We start from the raw sequence: 14,920 nt of genomic DNA, 5'->3' as shown, positions 1-14,920 counted from the left end.
AAATAGGTGAAAGAAAGGCTAAAATATATTGGGTAGATGGAAACAGTAGCAGTCAATGAGAGGGAGGGGCAAGGGGTATGGTATGTATGAGTTTTTTTCTTTTTGTTTCTTTTTCTGAATTGATGCAAATGTTCTAAGAAATGATCATGATTATGAATATATAACTATGTGATGATATTGTGAGTTATTGATTCTATCCCAAAAATGGAATGCTCATATGTTAAGAATGTTCACGTTTGTATGTTGTTATGTTTAAAAAATTAAAAATAAAAAAAAAGGTAAAGAGGCAACCAATTCAATGGGAGAAAATATTTGGAAACCACATATCAGATAAAGGCTTGATATTCTGTGTACATAAACAACTTATACAGCTCAACAGCAAAAGAACAAACAACCCAATTATAAAACGGGCAGAGGATACGAGGACACTTTCCCAAAGAGCAAATACAAATGGCTAAAAAGCACATAAAGAGATGCTCATTTTCACTAGCTATAAGGGAAATACAAATCAAGATGACGATGAGATATCATCCCACACCTATAAAAATGGCTGCTATTAAACAAACAGAAAACTATAAACATTGGAAATTTGAAGAAATTAGAAGAGTTATTCACTGTTGGTGGGAATGTATAATGGTACAGCCGCTGTGGAAAACAGTATGCCAATTCCTCAGAAAACTAAATATTGAGTTGCCCTATGGCCAGGCAATATAAGCACTCAGTGTATACCCATAAGAGCTGAAAGCAGTGACACAAACAGACATTTACACACCAATGTTCACAGTGCCACTATTCACAATTGCCAAAAGATGGAAACTATCCAAGTGCCATCAATAGATGAGAATAAACAAAATGTGGTATATACATTCAATGGAATATTACACAGCAGTAAGACGAAATGAAGCATATCCTGAAGCATATGACGACTTGGATGAACCTTGAGGACATAATGCTGAGTGAAATAAGTCAGACACAAAAGGACAGATACTGTATGATTTTGCTATTATGATTCCAGTAAAGGTAATCCCAGAGGTTACACTGTAGAATATAGTGCAGACCTAGAGGCACACAGAAGCTTGAGATGGAGAAAGACTATGCAGTGAGGCTGAACTTAGATTCCAGGGAACAGAATGGTATCTAATGGTATTGATGGTAAACTAATCAATGGGGTTATAAGTTACACTGCCATATTGAGGATGAGTATGATTGAAAGGGGATGTATAGTGTCATGTATCCCACTGATTATAAATAAATTCTAGTATGAACTATGTCATGGTCAGGTTCATGTGTCAACTTGACCAGGTGGTGGTAGCCGTTTGTCAGGTTGGGCGAGTGCTGGCCTGTCTGTTGCCTTGAGGACATTTCACAGAATTAAATCATGATCACGGTAGCTGCATCCACAGCTGATTGCATTTGTAATCAATCAACGGGAGTGCCCTCTGCAATGAGTGACTCGTAATCTAGTCAGTGGAAAGCTTTTAAAGAGGCTTCAGAAGAGACAATCTCTCTTCCTGCTTGGGCCAGCGAGCCTCTCCTGAGGAGTTCATCCAAACCCTTCATCGGAGTCATCAGCTTCACACCATGGTTATGTGAGACACTTTTTTTTTTTGGTGCACGTTCTAGGAATCAAACCCGGGTCTCCCACATGGAAGGCAGGCATTCTAACCTCTGAACTACCTATGCACCCCATGAGACACTTTTATAAATTTTATATTTATGGATATTTCCTGCTGATTCTGTTTCTCTAGAGAACCCTAGCCAATACAAACTATTTCAAAGGTTTGATATTGGTCAAAGACAATAGTAGAGGGGTACAGGGGGAAAACTAAAATTGCATGCTATAGCCAATAGTTAACGGGAAGACATCAACAATACCACAGCACTACTGGGGCAAATAATTGGGGGTGGGAGGGACAAGTGATAAGAGGTAGTTCTGATATGATATTTGGTAAGGCCGTGTCTGTCGGTTCTTCATCTCTATGAACCAATGAAAACTGTCTAAAATTGAGAGTGCTGTTGATTATATAACCAAGTGAGGATACTGTAAGACATCATTTATTCTGGACATTATCCATGATAAGAGATGAAGGGAATCAAAGGACATAATGACTGAGAAGCAGAATAGCAACCTGATACATTTATATGGTGGAATATAGTGCAGCTATAAAAACAAAGGACATTGAGAGGAATGCAATGAACTGAATGTGTTGCGCAAAGTAAGCCAGAAAACAAAAGTACAGATATGCTAATGTCTCTTTCAGAAAATACTTTTAAGAAAAATTGGAGCTTAGATTGCAAGCCCTTATAGCACCCACAGTTAGTCTGAAGTTATAAGTTTATTTCTAGATTCTGAGACTCTGAGCTCTATGTGTATCAGCTGGTATTTCCCTGGAACTTTGAGTAACTCTGTGACACCTAAAACCCAGAAATGGAGTGCTGCACCCCCGAAAGTCAGCCTAGCTATATACAATAATAGTTAAAGTAACCAAGAAAGAGATCAGGCATCAATTAGAGATAAAAACGAAGCCAGTCTGGCTGGGACTAAGGTAAATCACAATGTAAAAGATGATAGCATATGCACTCTAGACTTTCACTTATTGTATGAGACCAAAGGCAGAGAGGTTTATTATGTGCAGAACATAAATTTTCTGTAACACATAATCTAAATCAACCTATCTGGATAGCTCATTTAAACAACACAAATTCCTGGAGTCCAAAACAGGAATTACACCCGGCAATTCTGTACAGCTTAATGTAATACCCGGAAACATCTCAGTCTATGACGGGCTGATAATTTAAAAGTATTTGTAGAGTCCCTTGAGAGTCCAAAGTGGAAGGGGAATATGGAACTATTAAACATTTCCAACTGGGAAACCCTGGGTACCCTCTCAAACACTGGGGACTCCCAAGAAAACAGGCCAAGCCCTTAATTTTGATACTTCCCCTTATAAAACTTTTTTCTGTAGCAGAGAAGCTAAGACTACCTATAACAAGACTTAAGAGCTGCTTCCAGGAAATCTCTTTTGTTACTCAGATGTGATCTCTAAGCCCAACTCTGCAAGGAAAATCATTACCCTTCCCCCTACATGGGACATGATATTCAGGGGTGAAAGTCTCCCAGACAATGTGGCACATAACTCCCAGGATTGCGTCTGGCACTGGCACCATGGGATCAACAATGCTTTCCTGACTAAAAGGGAGGAAAGAAGTGCAATAAAATAAGAATCAGTGGCTAAGAGATCAAATAGAGTGAAGAGGCTATTCTGGAGGCTAGTCTTTTGCAAGCTTCAGTTACACAGTGATAACTGCCATGGTTTTCTAAACCCCAACCACCATCACTCTTGTTAACTCTTAAGAACACCTAGGGCTCAAACTGAGACTCTATAAGAGTTTCATGCACTAAATTTGCTTTCTTGTCCTTAGGCCAGATAAATCCTGAAATCCGGAGGCAACTGCCTCTCCAAGATTACTGACTAATTACATCTCCCTATCTTTTAGTGTTGATACCCCTTCTCAATAAGAAAAAATCAAAACAGGCACTGTCTAAAGGTTGGGAGGAGGAATTTTAACAGAGAAAACAGGACTTAACAAATGAGTATAACTGCTCAATCACTATACTGATAGTTCTTCTAGCCTCCAGTGTTTTGGAACAGGTAATAGGAAAAATCTGAAACAGTAGAACGGTAACCCATAAGAAACTCTGAAATCTGTTCTATAACTACTTGTTGAAGTGTACTTTGAAAATTATTGCTTTTTCTTTTTTTCACAATAAACATTTTTAAAAAGGGGGTCTTCTGCACAAAGCTAGCAGTTGAACCGTAAAGTTGCCACACTGAGGCGATGTACCCTGGGAGCTGGAAGCACATCAAAACTATGGGCAGCAGATGATAAAAGCTAGGCAAATACCCAGTTCAATAACTTCACCTTTTCCAGCCCATACCTTTTGAAAACTCATTTCACCTTTCGGAGATGCAGTTTCCTCAGTTATCAAATGGTAACAATAGTACTCCCTCTCAAAAGGTTATGGTGAAGATTAAATGAAATCACCCATTATGAGATTTTCATTAATAATAATGATATTAAGGAGGCTAGAGCTCTAATGACATGAAAACAAGACAGTTTGGGGTGTCAAAAAGACTGCACTGTTTAAGAAATGTGAGCAGTCCCATGGTACCACTTACACCCTTACCCTGAAGGGCAAGAGATGGGGGTGCTTAAGGACTCTGTCCCTTTGGCAACATGGCATTAGACCACTGAAGCAAGAGGTTTCAAAGGATAAGAGGCTTCAATGAGCCTTTTAACTTTTAATTTCGATGTAATTTCAAACTTACAGGACAATTGTAAAAATAATATAAACCCCATACAGGGAGCTCCAACATACTCCCTCACCCCTAGATTCTCAGATACACCAATGTCAACATTTTGCTACTTTTGCCGTCGTCATTCTATCATCTTTAGGAACATGAGAGAGCAGGTTGTACATATTATAGTCCATGAATATATAATATTTTCATGTACATTTCCTACAAATAATGATATTTACTTTGTGTAATCACCTTAAGGTCAGTTATCAAGTTCAAGAAATTTAACATTGACATAAAGCTTATATTCTGTATTTCATTTTTTTCTTATATCCCAATAATGTCATTTTTACCCTTTTCTCCTCCATTCTTAGGACCTACCCAGTACCATGCAGTGCATTTAATTGTCATTTCCATTAGCTTTTGAAGCTACTGAGCTGCTTTTCCTGAGCCCCGTCAGCCAGAGACTAGGTAGGGTGGAAGAAAAATCACAACAATCCCGGGTTCTCAGATAAGGTCTGCTTCCTTCTGCAGCTGGGGTGCTATTGTCTTGATTTCCACAAATACTCCCAGGAATACTAGGTGTAGCACAGCAAATGGGATCCTCCCACTCATAAAAAGTTCAATGTTTTCTGGGTAAGACACAGATGGCAGCTTTGGGGCTCCAACCTCATTGTACTGTGGCTGGGCCAGAATTCTGAGTTCACAGGAAGCCTAAGGAAGCCACAATCTCAAGTCCCACAGCCTAGCTGCCTCCGGATGCATGGAGGGAAACACCCTAACTACTGGGCAGCCCAACTCCCAGCCCCTCAGGATCAGAGAATGAACTGTGTGACACACCAGGCTTAGAAAACCCAATACTTAATGTCAAAACTGGCCTATCCTCTCAAGTTAATGTTGCTTGAAAGGTGGCTGGATCAGCACAGAAAGCCAAATCTCTGAAACAGATACAGTAAGATCAAGCCAGGTGTGAGCTGATCAGATCTTAAGCATTTGTGGGCCAAGAACTGAAGAACAGGAGCATTTTAAAACCTCATGTGACCTATCCAGAAACCCAGCCAAATAAGGACTTATCCCCTCACCAGGAGCTGTTTCACTGCTCCAGGTGGGTAAGAAGTAGTTACTACAAGGCCACTTTAAATAAAGTTTTGCCTTTTACTAACATGACTTTCCACTAAAAAAAAAAGGAAAAAGAAAAAATGGATTGATATACACATGCTTACTGTGTGCCAACAACCTCATAAGGTGGGTATCATTATCCCTATATTACCAGATGATGAAACAACACATCAAAAGTCTAAACAACTTGGTCAGGATCACCAGATACTAAGTGGGGAACTGGGAGTGAAATCCAGGTCTGTGCGTCTTCATCAAAACTCCATTCTAAAGTGGAGAATTCTTAATATTCTCCCAAGCAGTGGGTATAATCAATGCAATAGGCTGAGCCCCCAATTTTGGGGTTTCTTCATATGAAACTTAATCCTGCAAAGGACAGGCTAAGCCTACTTAAAATTAGGCCTAAGAGTCACCCCCAAGAGAACCTCTTTTATTGCCCAGATGTGGACTCTCTCTCTCAGCCAACACGACAAGCAAACTCACTGCCCTCCACCTTTCCACATGGACATGACTCCCAGGGGTGTGAACCTTCCTAGCAAAGTGGGACAGAAATTCTAGAATGAGCTGAGACTCAGCATCAAGGGATTGAGAAAACCTTCTCAACCAAAAGGGGGAAGGGTGAAATGAGACAAAGTGTCAATGGCTGAGAGATTCCAAACAGAGTCAAGAGGTTATCCTGGAGGTTATTCTTACGCATTAAGTAGATATCACCTTGTTATCCAAGATGTAGTGGAGAGGCTGGAGGGAACTGCCTGAAACTGTAGAGCTGTGTTCCAGTAGTCATGTTTCTTGCAGATGACTGTATAATGATATAGTTTTCACAATGTGACTGTGTGATTGTGAAAACTTTGTGTCTGATGCTCCTTTTATCTACCTTATGGACAGATGAGTAAAACTTGTGGATTAAAATTAAACCGGGGAAACAAATGTTAAAATAAATTCAGTAGATTGAAATGCTAGTGATCAATGAAAGGGAGGGGTAAGGGGTATGGTATGTATGAATTTTTTTTTCTTTTTATTTCTTTTTCTGAATTGATGCAAATGTTCTAAGAAATGATCATGATGATGAATATACAACTATGTGATGATATTGTGAATTACTGATTATATATGTAAAAATGAAATGATCATATGGTAAGAATGTTTGTGCTTGTATGCTGGTATGTTTAATAAATAAAAACATACCAACAAACAAACAAAAAACTCCATCCTAGGAGGACTAGGGTCCAGAGAAAACTTATCCCTCTCTCAGGCATGAATTTTGCCCTGAAGCTGCAGAATCATAGAAGAGAGAACTGGAAGGGAACAAACTAGGTCAGCTAGTGCAGCCTCTGTTAGACAATTAAATAATGTGAGGACTGGAATGGGAAATGACTTTCTCAAAGTCACACAGCTAATCAACAACAAAGTCAAGACTGGAAGAGTCCCTGTCCAGCTGACTCCTACTCATCTTTTCTGGTCTCAGCCTAGATGCCACTTCCTCAGGAAGCCCTCAAAGGCCATCTAACCTCTAGACTAGATCCCATCACCCTATTACTCTCAAGGCTCTATGCATACCTGAGCACAACTAGGCTTCCATACCTGAGTATGTAACTGCTTCTATATTGGTCTTTTGAACTACCCCAAGCTCTCAATCACAAGCACATCCCCGGCACCTGGTTGAAATGCATGACCAGAGGCAGGTGCCTGGCAAGGATGGCTTACCTTCACTGTCGGTGAGCACTTCCATGCGCCCACTGAACATAGCTTTCAGCATGGTGTCCTGCTTGGTCAATGTCTGCATGGTGGTGTAGTAGAGGGCTCCACCCACATTCAGCTTCACATACTTGGAGCTGGGACTTGTACCCTTGAAGGAAGTGGTGCGGGTAGCAGCCGCTGGCACCGCTGAGCTCACCACACTTTCTCCTGACATCTCTTCCTGCCAGTGGAAAAGATACAGGTCACAACACTAGGCCTGGTTTACCCTTTCAGCCCATGGGCTGAATCTGGCCTACAGATTTGTTTTATTTAGCCCCCATATTTACTATATTTAAATTAAAGCTTGTTCCCAACATTGATAACTCTGAAGATTTCACAGAAAAATCTGAATTTCCAGCTTTTCTTCAGATTAGAGGTACAACTGGGCCAGTAGGGCAAGAGATCGCTGAGCTGGGGTATTAGCTGCTTCCTGGAGAGGGGAAGGTGTTCCCCAGTTTGTCTACTCATATAGCCTCATACACTGACCTTGCCTGCTTACCCTGTAGGCATGGATCTGCCACTAACTCTTGAATTACAAGGACTTCCCTTCTACCCTATACCTGTATAAAAGAACCCCTTGGCTGCATCCTAAAAAAAAACCTGCTCTTCTCTCTCCATGTTTCCTTATTTTTGCCATGTACACTGAACAGCTAAAAGGATCATCTTTCAGCTGAATTACAGATGAAGTAGCTTTTATGACATTGTATAGGATCCCAACTATCAGCCCTAATACTTTCTATGGGGAAAAGGTGGTTTTGAGGACTAAACAAAAGACTTGGAAACTCTTGGAAGCAAGAGTTAGACCAATTAGACTTCCTGTACTACCACTGCCCAAAGCAGTTAAAAGCCTATGACCCTTCCCTAATGGTCAGCTTTCCTGTACATCTCAGTCACAGAAATGGAGATAACATCTGATTTAAGCAAGCCGTGGGAAGGGGGGTTGGTATCTGGCACATGTGTACTTAGAGAAAACATTTCTTGAATGAACAGGTAAAAGTTTATCGTAGTAGAAGATGTTCAAAAGCAGGCAGCATCTTTACTGAGTCTGGGGCACAGTAACTGAGAGAGAAAAACAGCTCCTGGCTGCCAAGAGCTGGCCTGGGTCTCACAGGAAGGCCTTGGTATTGAACATAAACGATTTCACAGCATATCACCATTAGACAAGGTCACTCTATGACTACAATGAGTCAAACTAAGAAACATTCTGTAATCATATCTGCACACAGACAAAAAACAAGAACTTCATCCAAAACACAAAAATGACCAAACATTTCCCTATACTGGTTAATGTGAGTGATTGCTGTTTCTTTACCGATAGGTTTTAGCCTCACTACATTTCTCCTACCTTCAAGACAGAATTATTTAGATACCCAACAGCAGAATTACCTCTGCTTCCTGCCAGGATCCAAAGCAGAGAAAAGTCCCAATTCCCTCAATCCTCCCCCAAACCACCCAACACAAGCCCAATAAATCCCTCCTCTTTCTCAGACACCTGACAGTCCCTGCAGCATGTATTCTTCCTCCATGCAATGAGTAAATAAGCCCAACTCAGATTACACTTGTGCTCTTGGTAGGTTTTGGCTGAAGGGTACTGGCAGCATGAAACTTTTTTTTAACCATTCCCTGATCTAAAAACAAAAGCACTGCTGCTTTTAAAATTCTTTGTCCCTCTCTATCTTTTCCAAATTTTCCACAATGAACATGTATTACATTTATAATTGGTAAATACAAAATATTTTTAAAGCAGGACAGAAGACTAATGGGCAGCAAAGTGCCATTCATCAGTAATACCTTGACAATGACTTAGCGAAAGCCACTGACAACTTTCAATGCAAAATTCTCCAACTCCTCCCAGCAAGCCTCCCCACCTTCACCCCCCCCACCCCACCCCAACCCAGGGAAATCAACCGGCGGGGAGCCCATAGAGGGAAACAGAAAGGGCCTCCTGGTAAGAAATGTGTTTTCTCAAGAAACAGTTTCTGCTTCATCAAGTGAAAATGTCACAAAGAGGTTAGTTCTCAAAAGCTCAGGCTTAGCTCACCTGGGGTCTTGGTTGTGTGATGCCAAACATAAAAGAAAAAATGTCAAGGGGTACCCCTCCCTTCTAGCTTTCTGTTGAAATTAGTCTCCAGAGACCCAACATTAACAATTATCTGCAACCCAGAAAAATTATTTGTCCACAATGACAGAAGTAGCTATGGGAATAAAGAGTTTCCAAAAACTGAAGATCTGGAAGAAAAAAAAAAAGGCTTATCGGTGTGGGTTTTTGTTTTTGTTTTTAGTAGGAGGGAGTGGGTAGTTAGTTAATGAAATTTGCCCCCAAAACAGAAATACTTTTTAGTACCTCTATCAGAATTAAATTCATACAGGGAAAAAAATACGTTTATGGGAAATGGTTTAGCATTTTGTAAAGCAACTACAATAAAACAGATTTTTTTTAAAGCCATCAGTATACTTTACGTATTTTTTTTTGCTATGCAATATCATTTAAAGAATTTGCATAGACTAAAACACAGGTTTTAAGTATAGTTTGATGAGTTTTGGTCAATATTTGCATCTGTGTAGCCCCCACCCCAATCAACATAGAAAACATTTCCACTGCTCCAGAAAGTTCTTCTGTTCCCCTTTCCCAACAATTCTCCCAACCCTTCCCATATGATTCCATCTTTTTTTTATGTCTACCACCACGTGTGTGTATATATATATATATATATATACAAACAATTCAGGAAGACAGGTAGCATTACTTCCATGTTGTGAATTGGGATACCATGGCTCAGAGAGGTTCAGTCACTTGCCCAAAGACATGAGGTGAGTCAAGTCCTTGCTGGCCTGGAGCCCATGATTTTATCAACAATCAGATTTAGAGCTATGATATAAGTTGAGAAAAGAGAGCCCCCTCTCCCTCTTTGAAGTACAAACAACCTCTGAAAAGTAGATGGGAGGCAATGTGTGTTTAAGAACTTGGGCTTTGGATTCTGACCTGAGTTTAAGCCCCCAGTTTTGCCACTTACTAGCTGTGGAGCCTGGGTGAGTCAACTTTCTCAGTCTAGTCCCATCTATGAAATGGGGACCACGGCCGTACCTTCCCCACCAGGGTGCTGCGAGGGAAGCCACAGAAAGCATTCAGCATAGCCCCCAGCTAAGGGTAAACACTCAGCATGAACTGCAACTATGATTATTTGAAAATGCCTCTCACAGACTAAATTATCTCCTCTTTGGAGGCCACAGAAATAGTTTCGATTGAATTACTAAAAGATAAAGGCAGCAACTATCCTCATCTAGAGCCTGAGATTCCAGATTAGGCAAAGAAAGCTCTGAATCTTTCTGGAGCCCACACCCTCCAAAAGTCAATCAGTCAAAAAGAAAAGATGTTTACTCCAGTTAGATGGATAAGGCATAATTTCTTCTTTTCCCATCTTCCCTAAATATACTGTTGCTGATTCTCAACAGCTCTCTACTTGACAGTGCATCAGAATCACCTGTGAAACTTAAAAAACTACTGATGCCTGGGTCCTAATCCATGAAAATTCTGATGCAACTGGTCTGTGGGTGTTACGCGGCAACCGAATTTTTTAAACTCTAGATGATTCTAACATGCAGCCAAGTTTGTGGACCACTGTTCAAAAGGTTCTGTACCAAAATTTATATTGACTAGTGCATTTCCTAATACAACGTATGTAGACAGCTTAACTGAACACCATAAGTACATGGAACCTTGAGTAGGGCATGAGATTTTGTTGGTTTGTCCAGAGCAATGCCCTGATAAATCCCAGAGTGATTTGAACAGTGAATAAAACAGTATTTGCAAAGTCTGTTTGCAAATGGTGAGAAAGGGGGAAAATTCAACTTTCCGAAGTTGAATTCTTGATATTCTCACAAGCAGTAGGGACAACCAAAGCTGTAGGCTGAGCCCCCAGTCTTGGGGTTTGTTCATATGAAACTTAACCCCACAAAGGATAGGTCAAGCCTACTTAAAATCAGGCCTAAGAGTCACCCTCAAGGGCGGGCCACGGTGGCTCAACAGGCAAGAATGCTCGCCTGCCATGCCAGAGGACCCGGGTTCGATTCCCAGTGCCTGCCCACGTTAAAAAAAAAAAAGAGTCACCCTCAAGAGAACCTCTTTTGTTGCTCAGATGTGGCCTCTCTCTCTCCAGCCAACATAACAAGCAAACTCACTGCCCTCTCCCTGTCTACATGGGACATGACTCCCTAAGGGTGTGGACCTTTGTGGCAAAGTGGGACAGAAATCCTACAATGAGCTAAGACTCAGCATCAAGGGATTGAGAAAACCTTCTCGATAAAAAGGGGGAAGGAGCAAAATGAGACAAAATCGAGCATCAATGGCTGAGAGATTGCAAACAGAGTCAAGAGGCTATCCTGGTTACTCTTATGCATTAAATAGATATCATCTTGTTAGTCAAGATGTAATGCAGAGGCTGGAGAGAACTGCCTGAAAATGTAGAGCTGTGTTCCAGTAGCCATGTTTCTTGAAGATGATTGTATAATGATATAGCTTTCACAGTGTGACTGTGTGATTTGGTTATTCTTATGCATTAAACAGATACCACCTTGTTAGTCAAGATGTAATGCAGAGGCTGGAGGGAACTGCCTGAAAATGTAGAGCTGTGTTTCAGTAGCCATGTTTCTTGAACATGACTGTATAATGATACAGCTTTCACAATGTGACTGTGTGATTGTGAAAATCTTGTGTCTATGCTCCTTTTATCTACCTTTTCAACCGACAAGTAAAACATGGAATAAAAATAAATAATAGGGGGAACAAATGTTAAGATAAATTTAGATTGAAATTGTAGTGATCAATGAAAGGGAGGGGTAAGGAGTATAGCATGAATGAATTTTTTTCTGTTGTCTATTTCTTTTTCTGAGTTGATGCAAATGTTCTAAGAAATGATCACGATGATGAAATATGCAACTATGTGATGATATTGTGAATTACTGATTATATATGTAGAATGGAATGATCAAAAGTTAAGAATGTTTGCGTTTGTTATATTTTTTTAAAAAATTAAAAAAATATGCCCAAAAAAACCCTTCTGTTCCCCTTAAGAAGGCGACAAGTAATCCCTGACCCACATATAAAAACAAACCAAAGCACCGTAAACAAAAGTAAGCCTCTACTTCACAAAGACAAAGGAGCCAAAGACAAGGAGTAACTGTATGCATGCTTAAAATATAAAAACCCACTGAAGAGAAAAAAACAGTTAACTTCAAAGGAAACCCAGTTAAGTAAAATGAATATAAAGGCTCCAAATCCCTGGCCCCTTAGATGTTTTCTACATAATATCCTTAAATCCAGAGTCTGGCAAACCTGGACTGCAGTCCCAGTTTCATCAATTCCTGTGTGAAGTTCAGGCAAGAAATTTAACCTGAGTCTCAGTTTCCTAACTTGTAAAATTGGAGTCTTAGAGCCATAATCTTTATAACCCTCAGGGAATGAATGTTAAAATATTTGGCACACAGTCCTTGGCGCAGTTTCCCTTCTGGTCCTCAAGCTTTCCTTACAACCAGTTCTCAGCCTCGCTGCATGTTAAGTATTTTAAAAATACTTAAGCCTTAGCTTCACCCAGAACCAACTGAATAAAAATGGGGAGCCCAGTAGCTAGTGTTTAAAATGGTCTTCAGGTGATTCTATCATGCAGCCAGGGCTGTGCATCACTAAGCTAAAAGTGTTTCTTTACCCAGCTTGATCTAAGAATCATGAGAGATTGATGGGAAAAAAAGAGTTCAGCTGATTCTTTCAGCAGGGAAGTGTAAGAGACATTGTCTGGAGGCTAACTATAAAACTCACTTTGGTGACAGCATTTCTACAACTCAGAAAACTCTGTTCCATTTTAACCAAACTAATATTAGCTACATAACTACAGCATTATTTTGCATCCAAAACCTGCTTATATGACAGCTATTCTTATTTCCAGATGTTCTGCTGAGCAACATTCTCTTCCTGTGTGCAGCACACAATGTATTAGCCTAATTCTCAAATGGTGTTGTGAGGAGGACATTACCATCGATCCAACTTTTCAAATGAGAATTAGAATAAGGGGCCTCTGACTCCAAATTTCATGATCCTTTCATTACATAGTCCAGATCAGGAAATCATTTTTTTTCCCTGGAAGCTTGTTAAAACAAACTTCTGGGCTTCACGGGAGTTTCTGATACAGGAGTCTGAGGTAGGGCCTGAAAATATGCATTTCTAACAAGTTGCCAGGTGATGGTGCTGCTGATCTGGGGACTACTCTTTGAGAACCACTGGTTTATGCCTTCTCCTTCCCCTCTAACAATCCTTACTTTGTACAAAATGAAGACGACCAATCAAAGTCGTCTCAAGTTGACTCTTTTTCTGGGACTCACCTTCCCGAAAGAATGCACTTTCCCAAGTAAGAGACTCTGAGAAAACAAGTAAAAAGAAAATCCGGGCGGGCCTTTGCTTGTTCCCACTAAGGGACGACAAGCTATTCAAAGAACAGACTCTTGAAAAGCCCCAAGCAAACCTTCCCAGGGCTGAGACAGCATGTAAAATATTCTCAGCTCCTCAGGTATGGCCACACGGAGCCTCACCGGAAGCGACTAGATAGATATACGGGACACAACTAAGGCGCCGGATTTCGGGACGAAAGACTGACCTCAGGCCCCTGGCATCTCTCCCTGGGGGTCCAAGCACCGAACGCCACCCACCCTCCGACTCCCTCAATCCACTCATCCATATGTTCCAGCCTCACCTGGAACTCCAATATCCACTTCCCTGAAACCCTGACGCTCCTACTACAACCTCTAAAACCCCCTACAGCTCCGCCCCAAGGATTCCCACTTCACTCTCTCATAACCCATCCTTTCTTCTCCATAACTTCCCCCCGCCCAAATCCTCATTTTACTCCCCCAAACGCGTCTCCAATAGCATCTCTTTGTTCTCCTCACACCCACCAATTTCCATCTCCAACACGCACGCAAGACTGAGAGACGCCGCCCTCACCCACCCACCTATGAAAAATTTGATTTTGATATTCCAAATCAAAACGCCCTTTTCCGGATCCCCAACGCAGAGACTCCAATTCCCCACCAAAGCCCTTCCCCCGGCCCCGGCCTCGCCCTCATCCAATTCCCCAACTGCCTCTCCCCTACAGTGACCGCGACCGCCCCTCATCGCGCCTTTTCCTCCCGGTCCCTTTCCCCTCTGCTCTGCCACTGCTAGGCTCCCTCGGCCAGCCAGGACCCCCAGTTGTGGGCACGGTCCTCCTCACCATGAAAAGTCGGAGGACGCCGGAGTCTCCACACCCGGACTGCGGGAGGCAGGAAACACCCAGCTCGCGCGAGCCGGAGCGGAGGCGCGGCCGAGGCGGGCCCCTCTACTGTCCCCACCCCACTTCCGCCCCGCTGAGGGCACCATCTTAAAGCATCCGTTGTGCTCCTAGACATGGGCCGCTTTCCAGCCCGCTTTCCCGACCGGAATAGATCCCACTCCTCTCGTTTCAGGCATTTTTTCCGACTCTTAAATGCTCCTCTCTTTCAGTTTCCGATAAGAGGATGGCGTGCCGGGAGTATTTTCCTTGCCGGGCACAGAGGCTATGCGGAACTGTAGTCTCCCGGAATTGGATACTTGCGTCTAGGCGGAGCTCTGAGCGCGGACTCTCTGGGGCAAGATGGCGGCCAAACCTCGGCTGCGGCCCCGGGCCTGGCAGAACTCGGGGGGATCGGGCTGAGGCGACGGGAGCTGCAGCTCCGACCCAGAGCGCGGGGTTCCCGAGCGG

The 14,920-nt window shown here is 42.0% G+C and overlaps 2 protein-coding genes across 7 annotated transcripts in view; one reads left to right on the top strand and one right to left on the bottom strand.

Annotated features, from left to right (window-relative positions):
* KCTD10 (potassium channel tetramerization domain containing 10) overlaps window positions 1-14,694 on the bottom strand; it is a 44,539-nt gene extending 29,845 nt beyond the window's left edge. For 4 of the 5 annotated variants that reach the window (XR_013175643.1, XM_077160084.1, XM_077160083.1 and 1 more), the window contains exons 1-2: window positions 14,414-14,527; window positions 7,122-7,335 (exon numbers count right to left, since the gene is read on the bottom strand). Coding sequence is in view for 4 of the 5 variants with exons in the window: in XM_077160084.1 (XP_077016199.1) it covers window positions 7,122-7,335; window positions 14,414-14,416 (217 nt within the window). In the remaining variant the exon portion in view is untranslated. Of the gene's footprint in view, window positions 1-7,121; window positions 7,336-14,413 lie in introns of all 5 variants that reach the window. The other variant, XM_077160086.1, reaches the window with a different exon arrangement.
* The window catches only part of UBE3B (ubiquitin protein ligase E3B), a 70,377-nt gene continuing 70,038 nt past the window's right edge, over window positions 14,582-14,920 (top strand). Inside the window, exon 1 of one of the 2 annotated variants that reach the window (XM_077160079.1) lies at window positions 14,582-14,920. The gene's annotated coding sequence lies outside the window, so the exon portion shown is untranslated. The other variant, XM_077160081.1, reaches the window with a different exon arrangement.

This window comes from Tamandua tetradactyla, chromosome 5, assembly GCF_023851605.1.
Source record: "Tamandua tetradactyla isolate mTamTet1 chromosome 5, mTamTet1.pri, whole genome shotgun sequence".
NCBI classification, from domain to species: Eukaryota; Metazoa; Chordata; class Mammalia; order Pilosa; family Myrmecophagidae; genus Tamandua; species Tamandua tetradactyla.
The sequence above is the reverse complement of the archived record's forward strand: the minus strand, read 5'-3'. Positions and strand labels throughout refer to the sequence as shown.